The following is a 19,163-nucleotide window of genomic DNA, read 5'->3' on the forward strand; positions in this document are numbered from 1 at the left end:
GAAAAGTTCTGGAGATGAATGGTGATGTTGGTTATACAACAGTGTAAATGTAGTTACCGTTCCTGAACTTAACACTGAACAAAATTTACCATTTTAAACAATTTTATGTATATTATATCAACATTTAAAAATAAGGCTGAAGGCCTTCTAAGAAGATCCTTGAAGAGTTAAAATGATTTATTCGGTACATTAAAAAAACTTTTCTGTGTTTGACAATTTGTATAATAAACAGAGAAATAGTATAATGAATCTCAATATAATCTTCACCTAGATTTAACATTCACTAGTCTTCTGGTTTAATTTTTTTGACTTGTGTATTTTAAAGTAAATTACAGGTATCATGACATTTCATTCCTAAGTATTTCACTATGCATCTCCAAAAATAAGGACTTTCTCATTTGACCACAATACTCCCATCATACTCAAGAAAATGAACAGTTACTTTAAAAAAAAAAAAATGTATCTAATATCTAGAGCACATTCACATTGCCCCTCTTGTTCCTTAACTGTATTTTTATCATTGGTTTGCTTGAAACTTTTGCTTTTGGATTTAATGTTTCATATTTCATGCTGTTTTCCCATTTCATCTCACTACACTATTTTGTTTATTCCATTTAATTTTACAGGAATTGGTGCAGTGCTCTCAGGTAACACCCACCTTGTCTTAGAACTTTTTTTTTTTTTTTTTTTTTCTGTTCTATGTATTTCCTGTAAGCTTGAAGTTAGCTCTGAAGTCTTGTTAGAATTGGGTTAAAATAGTTTTGACAAGAATACATTTTAGGCGACATAAACTGAACACAAAGTAGAATGAGAATTTGCCAGTTGGAAAACTTTAGACACTCAGGAAGCTAATTTCAGGTAAAATGTCTGTTAATAATGGGTGAAGTTCTGTCAAGTAGCAGGCACAGTTCGATATGATCAGAGATTGTGATGATGGCTATACCTCTAAGAAACCTGCTTGGTAGTTTTCAAGGATTTTTTTTGCATTTTCTCTACTAAATACTTCCTTTGAAGAAATGTAGACTTCTGATTTTAGGAATACTTAGAGTGAATACTTAGAGTGAGTACTCCTATTTTTGTTAATTATGGAGAAAGACGGAAAGAGAAAGAGAGTGAAGAGAGAGAGAGAAGGTGGGATGGAGGAAAAGAGGTAGATATTTGTAACTAGCAAGATTTTGTTACCAAAAAACCCAAGTTCAGCTGCTCATTGCTTGGAAGGCCAGTACTCAAGAGATTGTTTTTGTTTGGAAAGTAGTATGATTGTGATGAACACCAAGTATCGTATATAAGTGGCGAATCATTAAATTCTACACCTGAAACTAATGTTTATGTTAATTAGTAATGTGTATATTAATTAGCTGGAATTTAAGTTAAAACTTGGCCCAAAAAAAAGAAAAAGAAAAAAGGAAAGGAATATGAGCTTTATTTAGGAGGAACGCCACCTGGGGAGAGGGTAGATTCTTGTCCAAAAACAAACTCCAAGGTTTGTGCCAGGCCCAAAGAGTTTTAAAGGAACATTAGGGCAGTTAATCAGTAAAAGGGGAGCATAGTGGTCTGTAGCAATTCTTAATTATGTGCAGACTCAGTGGTGTCAGCTTTCAGATGTTATCATTGCAGTGCTCAGAGGTTGTGTACTGAGGTGTGGCGGGGGAGGGGGGAGGTTGTACAACAGGGTTTGGTTCTGAGTCTTATTAGCAAACAATGCATGATCTGTAAAACCACAAAGAAAGGTTTAGTTAATCAGTCAGGTTAAAGGTGCTTGCTAAAATTTAGACCATTAGGTTGGCCAGAGGGGCTGAATTGGTGGCTTCAATTTTATTAGAAGGCTTTTCTGTGTGCTTTTTCAAAAACGTTCTAAAGAAACATCCTCTTTGGAGAAAGGGGAACCTCTTGCAACTGTTCGTGCGAATGCAAACTGGTGCAGACACTCTGGAGAACAGTATGGAGGTTCCTCAAAAAGTTAAAAATAGAACTAGACATTTACCCAAGCATATAAAAATACAGATTCAAAGAGGGTACATGCACCCTAATGTTTATAGCAGCATTATCAACAATAGCCAAACTATGGAGAGAACCCAAATGTCCATCGACTGATGAATGGATAAAGAAGATGTGGTATGGGGCGCCTGGGTGGCGCAGTCGGTTAAGCGTCCGACTTCAGCCAGGTCACGATCTCGCGGTCCGTGAGTTCGAGCCCCACGTCAGGCTCTGGGCTGATGGCTCAGAGCCTGGAGCCTGTTTCCGATTCTGTGTCTCCCTCTCTCTCTGCCCCTCCTCCGTTCATGCTCTGTCTCTCTCTGTCCCAAAAATAAATAAACGTTGAAAAAAAAATTAAAAAAAAAAAGATGTGGCATATATATATATATATATATATATATATACATACATACATACATACATACACAATGGAATATTACTCAGCCATCAAAAAGAAATGAAGTCTTGCCATTGGCAGCAATGTAGATGGAGCTACAGTATATTATGCAAAGCAAAAAGTCTGAGAAAAACAAATGCCATATGATTTCACTCATATATAGAATTTAAGAAACAAAACAGATGAACATATGGGAGTGGGGAAGAGAGAGGGAAACAAACCATAAGAGATCCTTAAATATAGAGAACAACTGAGGGTTGATGGAGGGAGGTGGGTGGACGATGGGCTTACATGGATGATGGGTATTAAGGAGGGCATTTGTTATGATGAGCACTGGGTGTTATATGTAAGTGATGAATCACTGAATTCTACTCCTGAAACTAATATTATCCTGTATGTTAATGGACTAGAATTTAAATAAAATCATGAAAAAAGAATGTCCTCAATAGAATGCATTCTATTTGAGAGTGATAAGAGTCACAACAAATAATACTTTATTGAATTCTGTTATAGAGGCTGCAGTAATTGAATAAATTCGAAGATCGGAGACTGATGAGAATTGTAATGGGGAAGAAAGGTATAACACCCACTCTGCATGATGAGTCAGGGGTTCTGGTTGATAATAACACTCTACATGGGTGTAACCTGACATCAGGTTTCACTAGCTTTGTGGAAGGATACAGGCTGGGAACATGGCTTATCAGCATAAGATATATCTTAACTGAGAAGCCTTATGTTCATTCAGGTACAGCTTTTATACTCAACCAAGAGTATACTGAATTGTGACAGACAAGCGTATGTGGGTGGCTATCAGAGCAGCATAGGAGAGTCTCCTATAGGAAAGGAACCCCTTTTCGTAACAGTCCGTGAGTAGCTTCCAGGTTTCTTTAAGGGTCATACTTGATTTCAAGAGAGATTACCCCTTGGGGAACGTTTTTGTTTTTGTGACAAGCTTTTATAATTAACAGTCTTTCCACTTGTCATTCTTTTCATCAGTTAGGAAGTCATTTTAACAGTAAGTAATGTTGTCTAGTAATACAATTTGACTTAACCCAGTAGTTTAGGTGCTACAAGATAGTATTGAAGGATTTAAACTTATTAACCTTTCTCTCCAGAAGATTTCTTGGAGATTTTTGTGATTATTTTTGTGTGTGTGTGATTTTTTTTTTTTTTTTGAAAACGTGTGTTAATAACTATGGATCTTTTTTTCACAGAAACTGCATATATTTAAACAAAAATTTGCATATAATATCATAGGATTCATCATTTTCTCCTGAATTTTCCTTTGAAGGTAGATGATTGTATTTTAATTTCTGGCTAACACATGATTGTTATAGATGATATATATATCACAAGATATAGAGCTGGTAACAGCAGAGTGCATTTTTTGAAATTGTGAGTTGATCAGAGCAAGGGGACCTGTTGGACTATGGGGAAATAAAAATGTTTAGTTGGACACACTCTGAAAATTTTAGACTGTTTGCCACTTCTTCAACATTTACTTCTGTTGATTGCCTTCCTTCCCCCCACATTCACTTCAAAATTCTTTTCTTTCTTAACTTTTGTGAAATCAGTCTCTTTCTTTGTTTTCCCTTTCTCCTGACCCTTAAATTTATATACTCTTTAGAGTTTTCTTTAGCCCTCTTCTTGATTTTCACTTTTGCGTTAAAATCACTTTAGCTATCACATATTTGTTGATGATACTACATCTCTCCGTGCCTTGGGTAGAGCACCTGACTTCTATATATTGCATTCTGTTTACATGCCCACCAGAATATTTCACAAACAATGAAAAAAAAAAAAAAAACAGCCCCAATTGTGCTCACCTCCACTAACTGTAGTTCTCCTTTGGTATTTCCTGTTTTCTCTATTGGCAGCACCACCCAAAAACTCTCTTCCTCCTGTATTCCACTGCTGTTAAGTCCTTATATGCATTTTTGTATTTATTCCACAGAGTTGCCCTTTTAAGTCCTAAATAATTCTCCTTTTACAGATAAAGCACCTTAATCATTTTGTCTCAAAATCACACTGTTCGTATGTGTCAGTGCTGCAACATAAACCTACGTCTATCAAATACTGGATCTCCTATTTCTTACCACAAGTAGTATTCTTATAATACTACTACTCACTTCTGTGACTTTAATCTAAAAAAAATAAGAGTGTGCCTATGGATTTAACTACAAGAGTATTTATTGTAGAGTTTATAATAGTCAAAAAATTTTCTAACAATAGAGATTCTGTTTGATCCATTAGAGTGCATTCCATTAAATCCATTATAGTGCATTCACATGGAATGTCATGTGGTCATTATATATTGTTTTAAACCAGTAGTTTTCATTTTGTATAAACAAAGTCATGTGTGGAAACCCAGTGTATGAAATACAATTTAAAAAAAATGCCCTCAGGTACCCTCAGGAAACCCAGTGTATGAAATGTCCTCAGGAAACCCAGTGTATGAAAATATAATTAAAAAAAAAATGTCCTCAGGTACCATGATGGCAGATGGGGGCCAGTCAGGTGCTCCTGGGCTCTGGCCTCACCATCTTGTCCCAGTTGCTCATGTAGGATATGAACCTCTTCCTCCAATAGTAGGATGAAATATTTTTGGTTGGCAAGTAAGTCAGCTTCCTGGTCTGTTTTGTTATGCTCAGCACATTGCAAAGATCCATGGAAGTGTAGGTTTTTCACAGGCTTAACTCCAAGACTATTCAGGAGTCCTTGGAACTGTGGTCCATGGTAAAATTTTACAGCGTTACCAGGAGTGTGACAAGGTTGACTATTTAGGCCCTGTAAATGTACAGAAAGAAGTCACACCCTCCTTCGGCCAATTTATCAAGGAGACGACTCGAAAGATGGTGGCTCATTCTGCTGCTACCCTCGTCACACCTTCCACACGATTAGTCTGGGATCTATGGAACAATTCATTGGCAGAAAATCCAAGTACTGTGGACTTTGTGACTCCATAGTAACCATCTATTGCAAAGAGGGCATCCTAGGACTTTTGCAGGTCTTATTCCTTGTCTCCTAGGTGATATCACTTATTTGTTACTCTGTAACTCACTGGCCTACCTCATCAATACCTATGCACTGGACAGTGCAGTTTCCACCAGGAGTGAAATGAAGAGTTATTCCCAAGCTGTCACAGGATTTTTTTGCCAGTATATTGACCTATCCCTCTGTGCTTGTCTTTAATCTTGTGGCTGTCAACAACTGTGCGCTAGCTGGTGGGTCCCCTTCCTACTCCCCAATATATACGTCTTGGATAGAGTGCTGGTAATGCTACAAAAAGACAGAAATATGAGCTGAGGAAATAGCTTGTTTTTTCCGGATGGTCCCCTGTAGGAAGACTTATTGTTGTGACCTGAGAATGTTAATTTGAAGATGTGGGGCAGGGACAGTGACATTTCTTTCTTTCTTTTTTTTTTTTAAGGGACTTTTTTTTTTAATGTTTATTTTTTATTTTTGAGAGACAGAGAGAGACAGCATGAGCGGGAGAGGGGCAAAGAGAGAGGGAGACACAGAACATGAAGCAGGCTCCAGGCTCTGAACTGTCAGCACAGAGCCTGATGCCGGGCTTGAACTCACGAGCCGTGAGATCATGACCTGAGCCGAAGTTGGATGCTTAACCAACTGAGCCACCCAGGCACCCCAACAGTGACATTTCTATAGTCCCAGATGCACGGAGTAATGGGAGAGAATGTTGATTTGTATACAGTGTGGCTGCTTTTTAAATAGTCATTTGATCTTGGAAAAAATGTTTGAAAAGTGTGGAAGCCCCAGAGGGTGTCCTGGACTGCTAGCTGCTCGGTTCTCCAGGGGATGCTATGGTACAGGGTTTGAAATTTTTAATTTTTTCAAGTACAGTTAACGAATTAGGAAAATATTCACAATATATGAAGTGAAAAGATTACAGTTAACAAAACAATGTGCACATATAGTATATTCCCAGTTTTGCTAAATATATATTTGAATGTACATATCACTAAAAGAATGGAAGTTTACACACCAAAATATGGATGCTAGTTATTCCTTAATTCGGTGATTATGAGTGATTTAAATTTTTTGCACATTTTCAACAGTCAATAAGGACTAGTTTTGTAAAGAGAGACAATAAAAACTCCAGAACGTGTTATTTTTCAAAACATAATAAAAGCAAAAAGAAGTGTAACCAAACCCACTGCCTGTTGTTAAATACACACGTACATGTTCCCCCTCCCCTCTGTCCCTGCTGTCTCATATCCAGAGTAAAAGAAGGAACAGTCCGGTGGCTATTGTGCCTTGAGCATTGAAGTCCTTGAGTACCTGTGTTAGGCATAGGGTTAACCTTTTGAACATCAACTTGAATATCGGTGTTACTTTCAGTTGGCCTTTACAGTGTGGATTTATCTTTATTATTTATTTCTTTTTGCTTCTTTTGAGTATATTTTGTTCTTCTCTGAAGTTCTTGAGATGGAAGCTTAGATTATCAAAATGAATCCTTTCCTCTTTTACGAATGTATGCATTCAATGCTATAAATTTTCTCTCAGCACTGCTTCAGCTGTGTCCCACGAACTTTAATATGTTGTATTTTCATTTTCATTCAATTCAATGCATTTTTTTACATTTTTCTTGAGACTTTTTCTTTAGTTCATGGATTATTTAGAATTGTGTTGTTTAGTTTCCAAATGTTTAAAGATATTTTTCGTAGGGTAAAGTCCAGAGAAAACTAGATATAAGCTTTTAAGAGTCCTTTATCGATGGAGTCACGCAGGATATACTTAATTCCTCAGCACTAAGTTATGACAACACATGTGAAATGCTCAGTACCCAGGGTTTATATTGGGCACTGTTCAGTGATTCAGTGCTCAGGGTTTCTATTGGGGACTGTGCTTGTAAGTACCCTCTACCTAGCATTCAAAATTTCAGATTATCAGAAAGAAAATGTGTTTTCAGCATAACCACATTATTTGCAGAGCTCAGACACAATGAGACATTCTTATCAGGGAATGATGGGAACCTTCCTGAAATAAGAAGGGCCGATTCTGCAAGCAGGTCTTTCTAATGATAGCAGCCTCAGGCCTGCTATGTTAACTCTTTTCTGCACAAAGGTATATTATAACATGTATTTCCTAAGAAACTAATAGCAACAAATCTATACTTTTTTTTTTTTTTTTTTTGAGAGAGAGCGAGAGAGACAGAGAGAGAGAGAGAGAGAGAGAGAGAAAACACACAAGCAGGGGAGAGGAGCATAGGGACAAAGCCCAACTTGGGGCCCGATCCCATGAGCCTGGGATCACGAACTGAGTCAAAATCAAGAGTCGGATGCTCAACCGACTGAGCCACCCCAGCACCCCCAAATCTATACATTTTTAAAAAAGCTTTATTGACATATAATTAACATACCATAAGATTTACCCATTTAAAGTGAACAGCACACACAAAATAAAGTGAACAGCACAGTGATTTTTAGTATATTTATGGAGTTGTGTAACAATCACCATAATCTAATTTTAGAAAATTTTCTTCACCCCTAAAAGAAACCCCATACCCATGGGCAGTCATTCCCCATTCCTAGCTGCCCACCAAGTTCCCTTGGCTCCTACCTGCAGCCCCCCAGGCAATCCCTAATCCACTCTGTCTCTGTGGAACAGATCTATACATTTGACATGTTTCCAACTTCATTTCTTCTTTGATCTTAATGGTTTTGTAAGAAGGTAGTTCAAAAATTGTTCAGAGGCATTTCTCTTTCAGTGTGTGTCAAAGAGTCACATTGTTGATATAGAGCCTTATCAACAGTAATCATCAAAATTAGTATTACTTGAGTTAGTGGCATTTACTGAAATAGTTCATTATTAAGGCCCTTGTCTCTGGGGTGCTCAGTCAGTTGAACATCTGATTCTTGGTTTCGGCTCAGGTCATGATCTCAGGGTCAGGGGATTGAGTCCCTCATGAGGCTCCGTGCTGAGTGCGGAGCCTGCTTAAGATTCTGTCTCTCTGCCTCTCTCTTTCTCTCTCTCTGTCCCAAATAAAAATAAAATAAAAATAAAGGCCCTTGTCTTTGCAAACTTTGTTCTCACCTTTAAAAAAATATGTTATACTGACCGTTGAGGCCTACCAAGAGAATTTTAATCTTATTACTTGGTTATTGTTTAGTCCTTTAATGGTATCTTTTTGCTGCAAGATAGCTAAGGACTCATAGAAAATTGGGTGAAGTTGGAAAAGGTAGATGCACTATTGCCATTAGGATGTAGAGGGAAAAAGGACATACATCGTTAGGAGGGACAGAGCAAAGCATATTTATAACATATGGCTGGTTTTTCTCTTATATACTCTAAAGTGGGTGCAATATGCAAGAATGAATAAAAAGTTAATTTGGACGTGAAATTATTATATTTAAAGAATTATAAAAATTCTTTAAAATTGTAGGTGTGCCTGGGTGGCTCAGTCAGTTGAGTGTCTGACTCTTGGTTTTGGCTCCAGTCATAGTCTCATGGTTCCTGGGTTTGGGTCCCATGTTGGGCTCTGTGCTTACAGGGTGGAGCCTGCTTGGGATTCTCTCTCTCTCCTTCTTTCTCTGTTCCTCTCCTGCACATTTTTTTAATAGACATTAAAAAAATAAAATTGGGGGCGCCTGGGTGGCGCAGTCGGTTAAGCGTCCGACTTCAGCCAGGTCATGATCTCGCGGTTCGTGAGTTCGAGCCCCGCGTCAGGCTCTGGGCTGATGGCTCGGAGCCTGGAGCCTGTTTCCGATTCTGTGTCTCCCTCTCTCTCTGCCCCTCCCCCGTTCATGCTCTGTCTCTCTCTGTCCCAAAAATAAATAAACGTTGAAAAAAAAAAATTTAAAAAAAAAAATAATAAAATTGTAAAAATTGTAAAGCAAAGGGATTTTTTTGTATTTTTTAGTCATTATATTCATTGAAATCTAGTTCCCTTCCTAACTGAATTAGTAGACAAGCCGTACTACATACTGAGAACCATGGAAGGATATTTGTTTAGTGGTTAAAACACAGAACTTAGTTACCATGAGTTATGTGGTTATTGACTAACTTTGGGTGTGTACTTAAATGTCCAAATCTGTCTAAATTCTTATGCTTTTGAAATATGTTTAATGTTAATGTTAACACACTTGTAAGATTTTTTTGGACATCAGGAATTAACATATTAAGTGATTTGTTTTCAGGGACCAAGTACCAGAGCTCATCGTTACTTATTTGCTTATCTTCCAGGTGATTTTACAGCAAGATGCTGCTCTCCATCGGGATGCTCATGCTGTCAGCCACACAAGTCTATACCATTTTGACTGTCCAGCTCTTTGCATTCTTAAACCTACTACCTGTAGAAGCAGACATTTTAGCAGTAAGTACAGTAAGATTTATTCATGTTTAAAAACATCCCTTAAAGAAGAGCTTTTAAGAAGTCCTAAATGGTAAGACGTTTACCTATGACCATACAGGCACGTACACATGGTTTTTACTTGGAAGTGGAGGGCTTTACTCATGTTTTTATTGCTTAATATCTAACATAAAATCTCACATACAGTAAGTACTTGATAAATGTTGCTCTTGAGACTGTGTGCATTTTCAAGAGTGCTCTTGCACACATGAATCTACATGTTGTGTATTTGTATAGAATCTTACTGTTTTTCTTGGTAATTAGCATAGCTCTAATGACTTTGATAACAATATTTTTTTAATTTTTAAATTATTTTTTAATTTTTTAAAATGAAATGTTTATTTATTTATTTTTGAGATAGGATGAGAGAATCCCAAGCAGGCTCTACAGTGTGAGTGCAGAGCCCAGCATGGGGCTGAAACTCACAAACTGTGAGATCACGACCTGAGCCAAAATCAAGAGTCAGATGCTTAGCCGACAGAGCCACCCAGGCGCCCCTGATAACATCACTTTTTTTAATGTTTATTTATTTTTGAGAGACAGAGCCTGAGTCGGGAGGGGCAGAGAGAGACAGAGACATGGTATCTGAAGCAGGCTCCAGGCCCCGAGCTGTCAGCACTGAGCCTGATGCGGGGCTTGAACTCAAGGACCATGAAATCATGACCTGAGCCAAAGTCAGATGCTTAACCAACCGAGCCACCCTGGTGCCCCAATATTAAAAAGCATTTTTTTAAATGTTTGTTTATTTTTGAGAGAGAATGTGAGCGAGGGAGGACAGAGAGAGATGGACACACAATCTGAAGCAGCCTCCAGGCTTTGAGCTGTCAGCACAGAGCCCGACACAGGGCTCGAACTTATGAACCGTGAGTTCATGACCTGAGTCAAAGTCGGACACTTAACCGACTGAGCCACCCAGGCACCCCTTGATATTTTTAAAAATTATATAAGATGCTTATAGGAAATTTCAACCTCAGATTAATATTAATGAGAAGGGAAGCAGAATGATCTGATCTTTGATGGTAGATAGAAAGTTTTTAGAAAAGAAGATTGCTCTTCAAAACCTTAGTATTTCTTTCTAGGTTGTTTTACTGTCCTCTGCACTGGGAAGTGTATATATTTCCCGTTTCTCATTTCTTTGAAGCCAGAAAAACAACTAACTGTGTGTGTATGCACATATGTGTGTCTACACATCTATACTCTAGGTGCTATGCTAAAGATTTATTATTTTAAATTTCTAGGTGCAAGTGATTTGCTTAATGACATTAGGTCACTCTAGAAACAGAAGGGCCAGAATTGTTGCTGACCGAAGCTTGATGTGGTGCTCAGCCATGTTTCTGTATACTGTGGTACTTGTGGAAGTGTTGAGGATCATTGTGGAATTTGGGAGAGCCAGACTGGTTTCTATATCCCAACTTTTGAAGCATAGCAACTCAAATCCCTATGAGATTTCTCACTGTTACCCTCTTTAGTAAGGAACTGGTTGATTAGATTTTTCTGGAATAGTCTAGATGGAGTAGAAGTGGAACCCTGAAGGACTAGGAGTCCATTGATATGCAAATTTCCCTCTAACTTGGTCCCCAGAGTCCTTGGAATAGTCTTGGGATGACTTTTGAAGTGAAGTAAAGATTTATGGACTGATAGGGAATGAAGTTCTCCATGTCTGGCTTTTCTCCTTTGATTTCTTTTATATTCTCCCCTCCCCTTCCTCTTTTTTGTAATATCTGCCACTCCTTTAACTTCCTTCTTTCCTTTTTACCTGAAGTGGATTGTTATTTTATGGTTTAGCTATGTGATGGGTTAAAGGAGCTTCAGTGGACTGCTCTGGGAACTTAACCAGCTGTGTGATCTTAATCAAATTATTTAGCCACTGTAAGTGCTTCTGTTTCTTTATTTGTAAACTGGTATGTTGTAATGATGATTAGATAAGGTAAACTACTTAGAACAGTATCAGACACACAGTAAATGCTTTATCTTTTTTATCTTCATTATATAATCATTTTCCTCATCCTTCACTCACTTCCTCGAGCAGTATATGAGACGGCCCAAGGTGTTTGCTTTTTTGTTAATGGAGAGACAAAATAAAGTATTAGGTATAGAACAATCAGTGCTTGCCAGCAGTATTCCGTGTGTTTCAGGCAGGTAAATGTAGAATGTATGTTGATATCATCTAGGGAAGGAACCATCAGAATGGGACTTAAATCTGGTCATTATGCTGACACCAAAGGATAGAAGGCTGACCATGCAGAAATAGCTGGAGGGGAGTAGATTGTGAAGGCAGTAACTAGTAAAAAGAGGAACTAAATATCAAGGCAGAGGAACTAGATCAGTAACACAAGCATCGAAAGGAAATGAGTCAAGAGCAAGAAAATGTTAGCTTTTCCTTTTAAGTGAATAAGAGCATCGTGAAATCTGAGCGGAGATTTAAAGAAGTTGGACATCAGATTGGTCCATTTTGGGCTGGTATTAGTATGCTCCTTTTGAAAAGATAAAATTCAGATGATTTTATTTTTGGCGGTTGAATTCTACCATTTGTTAATTCCCCGACAACAGTATTTGTCCAGCTGGTTAGAGTTCTAAGAGAATATGGAGATGCTACTATAGTGTGTTGCTGACTACTCAGTAAGTCCCCTAGATTGTGAGTACCTGGAAGGCAGAACTGTGTCTTACTATACTTTGTTTCTGGTGCCGAGTGAGAGTTACATGTAGTAGGAATTCAATAAATGTTTGAACTGATTACTAACTTTCCTTGGAGATTTAATTTTTTCATATTTTCTTTTAATAACATTTATTCCTTGGTACTTGATTTTTTAAAGTTTATTTGAGAGAGAGTGGGTGTGCACTTGTGGGTGGGGAAGGGGGAGAAAGAGAGAGAGAGAGAGCGAGAGAGAGAGAGAGAGAGAGAGAGAGAGAGAGAATCCCAAGCAGGCTCTGCACTAACAGGGCAGAGCCTGATGTGGGACTCCATCTCATGAACCGTGATATCATGACCTGAGCCAAAATCAGGAGTCAGACACGTAATCGACTGAGCCACCTAGGCACCCTGATACTTTAAATGATTATTATTTCTGTTAGTAATTCATCTTCATCATCTTTTATCATATCTCTCTTCTTTGACCCAAAATGAAATGTGACATTATGAATTATGTAGGCTTGTGTCTAGAAACATGGAGCTTTAGATTTGGCAGAAGCATTACACTTTAGAGATAACCAGATCGATGTGGACTATTCTCAGGTATATAGGCTACAAGTGACTTGTTAGCTTTGAGCTGTGCCATGATCTTACTGAAAAGTAGTACCTATCTTAATGTGGTTTCAGAGAGAGTCAAACAAGCCGATTTTGGTTTACTCCCAGTCTGCCTTTTGATTCTGTTGTAGGGATTTATTTGTCAGAATTTACTTCTTGGTAGGTAGTTGTGAGGGTCAGTGGGCAGAGTAAGAGAGAAGCATCCAGTGGTTAGTGGTCTGAATGGATCAGATTATATAGCTCCTGCAACAGATTTGAAAACTGAATTGAAATCCAGTTCTGCCACTCTGTAGTCGCATGACCTTGGACAAATAGCTTCATATCTCTTAAGTCTCCATTTACATATGAAATGAGACTGTATGAGAGACAGTGTGGGGCACTGAGTTAAGAGCCAGCACTTTGGGACCTGACTGCCTGGGTGAGCATCCTGGTTCTTCTAATTTACTAGAGCAAGTTCTTTTCTTTTCTTTTGTTTAAATTAAATATTATTTTTTTTTAGAGAGAGAGAAAGCACGAGCGGGAGAGAGAATCAGAGGGAGAGAGAGAAAGAATCTAAAGTAGGCTGCACGCTCAGTGGCATGCTTGATCCCATGACCCTGGGATCATAGCCCCAGCTCAAATCAAGAGTCAGACACACAACCAACTAAGCCACCCAGGTGTCCCTAGAACAAATTTTTGTTAACATTTTGTGGCCAATCTGTAAAATGAGGATGGTAAAATAGTGGCCTACTTTATAAGGATTTTTTAAGGATTAAGTAAATGGACACCTGTTAGGTGTTTAACATGATCTCCTAAATGCTCAATAATTGTTAACATTTGTAACTTTTTAAATTGAATTAAATCTGTTAAGCCTGCTGTTGAAGGAAAGAATTGGTTAAGATTTTTTTTGAAAGAAGTGGATTAAAACTAATATATGGCAGTAACTGGAGATGGAATTCCAGAGAGGAGTAACTTTATTGTCTACTTCAGAAATTTTAACAGTGAGCGTTCTTTTTTTTTTTTTTTTAATGTTTATTCATTTATATTGTGAGAGGGAGGGAGAGAGAGAGAAAGAGAGTATGCGAGTGCGCATGCATGCACACAAGGAGGGGAGGGGCAGAGAAAGAGGGAGAGAGAGAATCTGAAGCAGGCTCTGCAGTGTTAGCTCAGAGCCTTGATCTCATGAACCACAAGATCATGACCTGAGCCGAAATGAAGTGTCAGACACTTAACTGACTGAGCCACACCCAGGCACCCCAACAGTGAGCATTTTTTAATTTCATGAGCAGCAGTCCAATACTAAAGTAAAGCACTTTTGTGCTAAAGATGTTTTGTTTTGTTCATGATAGAAATATTGTTTTCTTTTTAAACAATGTGAGTATAAGAGGCAGTGTGAGACAATCCTTATTTTGCTGTTAAGGAAAGTCAAATCAATTTCAAAACGGATCTCACTCAGTGACCAAACTTACTCCAAGTCCCATTGTTACAAGTATTGTTGCTCAAGCTAGACATTTTGTTTCTGAAATTTTAGCCAAAAGAGTGAAACTCCTTAATAATAGGAAGTGATAAGATAAAAAGCTTACTGCAGTTGTAGATTTTCCTTTCCTGAATTTAAAAGTACATTTTTCAAAACAGTACTACTTGCACACATTTGTGTCTTTTCTTTGGTCTATCTATATTGATGTAGATCAATTTCTTTATTTTACAGTAGAGTCTTTGGTCTTGGAAGAGTTAAGTGACTTTCTCAAGTTCAACACTTAAATCAATTGAAGAGAGGTTTCTTACTTAAGAGATTAAAAGATACATGGTGGTAATGGATATAAAAGCCCTTTGTGACTGTAAAGCACTTTGTGAACCATAGAGCACTCTGCAAATATGAATTCTTGTTACAGTAGGAAATTACCCTAAAACAGTGTTGGCTTCCAAGTATACTGCCAGGCTGACTATCCCAGTGGTAATGGATAGGTTCAGTGACCAAATACAGATGTTTGAATCACACATTTTATTGAATTAATTACAAACATATAACGAGAAGTACAGGTAGAAGATGGGTACGTTAAGACCCTCAGGATAAGATTCAAGCAAAATGCGAGAACCACACAGCTCAAATCCTGTATTAACCGTTATTAGCATACCCAGTCTGTCTCTATGCTCCATCAACTTTCTCTGGTGACGGTGTGGTTACCAGGACCTGAGTTGAGGGTGAGCAAGGGGAATTGACAGATGGAAGGTGTTCAGATCCAAAATTTGTTTGCTTTATTGAAGACACTTGAGATATTTACATCTGAACGTAGCTATAACTTGTTCTTACCCACAGAACTGTTTTTCTGCATGTCTCTGTCAGACGACACATTAGGCTAGAATGGGGATCACCAGTGACTGATTGAGCAAAGCTCTCAGTCTGCATTTGTGACCTAATCCATGCTTTGTGAACATTTAAAGTTGGCTTGATCTGGGGCGCCTAGGTGGCTCAGTCAGTTTAAGCATCTGACTCTGGATTTCGTCTCAGATTATGATCCCAGAGTTGTGTGATCAAACCCTGCATTGGCCTCGGCACTCTGAGCATGGATCCTGCTTCTCTCTCTCTCTCTCTCTCTCTCTCTCTCTCTCTCTCTCTCTCTCTCCCCCTGTCTCCCTCTCCCTCCCCCCCCCTTCCTCTGCCTCCTCGCCTGCTTGCGAGTGTGTGCACGCTCTCTCAATAAATAAATAAATAAGTAAATAAATAAATTCACAATAAAGTTTTGCTTGATCCTTTCGCACTGTTCTTTGCTGTCTATACATAACAATCTCACTTTGTTCCATCTTTTTTACCTATATTCAAAACAATGTGTTCTGGTTTTGGTTTTTTTTTTTTCTATTTTTGGCCTACTGTTTACAGAAAGCTGTCTTAACTTCTAATACATCAGGTAAGCATTGCCTGTGTTTCAAAAGTTACTTGTTTACTATCTTTGCCTAGTTTCATCTGTCTTCCTTGTTTTTCTGGTTTTCTCTATAGCAGATTAAACATTCTTAAATAATACAACAAACTCATTTAACAATCATCATTACTATTATCTTCTACAATTATAGAGAAACCTTGTTTTGTTTTTTCTCTGTTGTGGTAGGGCACTAATAAATATTGTAGCGTAGGAACCTATACCTATAAGGGCAGGCAAATTTTTTTTTTTTTTTTTTTTTGTCAAATTAGCTAACATATAGTGTAGTCTTGGCTTCAGGAGTAGATTCCCATGATTCATCACTTACGTACAGCACCCAGTGCTCATCCCGACAAGTGCCCTCCTCAATGCCCAAAACCCATTTTCCCAGTCCCCCAAACCCCCACCCCCCACCCCCATCAATCCTTAGTTCTCTGTATTTAAAAGTCTCTTAAAGTTTGCCTCCCTCTCTGTTTGTGTCTTACTTTTCCTTCCCTTCCCCTATGGTCTTCTGTTAAGTTTCTCAAATTCCACATATGAGTGAAAACATATGTGGATCTTTTACAGATCTTTTACCTCTTTGATTAGGTTTATTCCTAGGTATTTTATGGTTCTTGGTGCAACTGTAAAAGGGATCGATTCCTTGATATCTTTTTCTGTTGTTTCATTCTTGGTGTATAGAAATACAATTGATTTCTGTATGTTGATTTTATATCCTATGACTTTGCTGAATTCATGTATTAGTTCTAACAGTTTTTTTGGTGGAGTCTTGGGTTTTCCATGTAGAGTATCATGTCATCTGCGAAGAGTAAAAGTTTGACTTCTTTGCCAATTTGGATGCCTTTTATTTCATTTTACTGTCTGATTGCTGAGGTGGGACTTCCAACACTGTTAAACAGCAGTGGTGAGAGTGGACATCCCTGTCATGTTCTTGATCTAAGGGGGTAGCTCTCAGTTTTTCCCCACTGAGGATGATATTAGCTATGGGCCTTTCATATATGGCTTTTATGATGTTAAGGTATGTTCCTTCTATCCTGACTTTCTTGGGGGTTTTTGTTAAGGAAGGATGCTGTATTTTGTCAAATGCTTTTTCTACATATATTGACAGGATCATGTGGTTCTTGTCCTTTCTTGTATTAATGTGATGTATCATGTTGATTGATATGTGAATACTGAACGAGCCCCACAGCCCAGGAATGAATCCCACTTGATTGTGGTGAATAATTCTTTTAATACAGTGTTGAATTTGATTTGCTAGTATCTTGTTGAGAATTTTTGCATCTATGTTTGTCAGGGATATTGGCCTGTAATTCTGTTTTTTAGTGGGGTCTTTGTCTGGTTTGGGAATCAAGGTAATGCTGGCTTCATAGAACGTGTCTGGAAGCTTTCCTTCCATTTCTATTTTTTGGAAAAGCTTGAGAAGAATATGTATTAACTCTGCTTTAAATTTCTGGTAGAATTCCCCTGGGAAGCCATCTGGCCCAGGACTCTTATTTGTTGGGAGATTTTTGATAAGCAATTCAATTTCTTCACTGGTTATGCATCTGTTCAAATTTACTATTCCCTTTTGAGTTTTGGTAGGGTATGGGTGTCTAGGAATTTGTCCATTTCTTCCAGATTGTCCAGTTTGTTGGCATATAATTTTTCGTAGTATTCTGTAATAATTGTATTTCTGTGGTGTTCGTTGTGATCTCTTCTCTTTCATTCATGATTTTATCTGTTTTGGTCCTCTGTCTCCTTTTTGAGAAGTCTGGCGAGGGGCTTATCAATTTTGTTTATTCTTTCAGAATACCAGCTCTTAGATTCATTGATCTGTTCTCCTGGGTTGTTTTTTTGTTTTTTTTTGTTTTTTTTTTTTTGATTCTATATTGTTTATTTCTGCTCTAATCTTTATTATTTCTCTTCTTCTGCTGGCTTTGGGCTTTCTTTGCTGTTGGCTTTCTAGTTTCTTTAGATTTGAGGTTAGGTTATGTATTTGGGACCTTTCTTGCTTCTTGAGATAGGCCTGAATTGCAATATATTTTCCTCTTAGGACTGCCTTTGTTGCATCCCAAAGGATTTGGACTGTCGTGTTTTCATTTTCATTTGCTTCCATATATTTTTAAATTTCTTCTTTAATTTCCTGGTTGACCCATTTATTCTTTAGTAGGATGTTCTTTAACCTCCCTATATATGGGAGCTTTCCAAATTTTTTCTTGTGGTTTATTTCAAGTTTCATAGCGTTGTGATCTGAAAATATGCATGGTATGATCTCAGTCCTTTTTTATTTGTTGAGGGCTGTTTTGTGACCCAGTATGTGATCTCTTTTGGAGAATGTTCCATGTGCATTCAAGAAGAATGTGTATTCTGTTTTGGTTATAGAATTCTGAATGTATCTGTTAAGTCTATCTGGTCCAATGTATCATTCAGAGCTGTTGTTTCCTTATTGATTTTCTGCCTAGATGATCTGTCCATTGTTGTAAGTGAAATATTAAAGTCCCCTATAATAATGATATTATTATCTATATACTTATTTATGTTTGTGATTAATTGATTTATATATTTGGTTGCTCTCGCATTGTGGGTATGAACGTTTACAATCGTTAGCTCTTCTTGATGGATAGATCCCTTAATTATGATATAATGCCCTTCTTCATCTCTTTTTACAGTCTTTGTCATAAAATGTAGTTTGTTTGACATAAGTATGGCTACTCTGGCTTTCTTTCACCATCCAATAGCATGATAGATGGTTCTCCATCCCCTCACTTTCAATCTGCAGGTGTCCTCAGGTGTAAAATAAGTCTCTTGTAGTCTTGTAGGCAGCATATAGATGAATCTTATTTTTTGTTTTTGTTTTTGTTTTTTTAATCCATTCTGAAACCCTGTGTCTTTAGACTGGGTCATTTATTTATTCCATCTACATTCAAGTGATTATTGAAAGATATGAATTTAGTGTCATTGTGTTATCATGAATTTAGTGTCATTGTATTATCTATAGGTTTTGTGCATATGGTGATGTCTCTGGTCCTTTGTAGTTTTTGCTGCTTTCCACTCACAGAGTCCCCCTTAGGATTTCCTGCAGGGCTGGTTCAGTGGTCATGAACTCCTTCAGTTTTTGTTTGTCTGGGAAAGGCTTTATCTCTCCTATTCTGAATGACAGCTTTGCTGGATAAAGGATTCTTGGCTGCATATTTCTCCTCTTCAGCACATTGAATATTTCCTGCCACTCCCTTCTGGCCTGCCAAGTTTCAGTGGACATCTCTGCTACTACCCTTATGTGTCTACCTTGTAGGTTAAGGC

General features: G+C 37.8%; 1 protein-coding gene and 1 pseudogene across 3 annotated transcripts in view; both read left to right on the forward strand.

Annotated features, from left to right (window-relative positions):
- Positions 1-19,163, forward strand: part of RNF13 (ring finger protein 13) — a 168,448-nt gene that overhangs the window by 18,094 nt on the left and 131,191 nt on the right. For 2 of the 3 annotated variants that reach the window (XM_047874479.1, XM_047874478.1), the window contains exon 2: positions 9,581-9,710. In XM_047874479.1, coding sequence (XP_047730435.1) covers positions 9,597-9,710 — 114 coding nt within the window. In that variant the 5' untranslated portion in view covers positions 9,581-9,596. Of the gene's footprint in view, positions 1-3,604; positions 3,666-9,580; positions 9,711-19,163 lie in introns of those variants that run through there. The other variant, XM_047874480.1, reaches the window with a different exon arrangement.
- LOC125174437 (mitochondrial carrier homolog 2-like) lies at positions 4,877-5,753 on the forward strand (annotated as a pseudogene).

The sequence above is a fragment of the Prionailurus viverrinus genome, chromosome C2 (genome assembly GCF_022837055.1).
Source record: "Prionailurus viverrinus isolate Anna chromosome C2, UM_Priviv_1.0, whole genome shotgun sequence".
Lineage (NCBI taxonomy): Eukaryota > Metazoa > Chordata > Mammalia > Carnivora > Felidae > Prionailurus > Prionailurus viverrinus.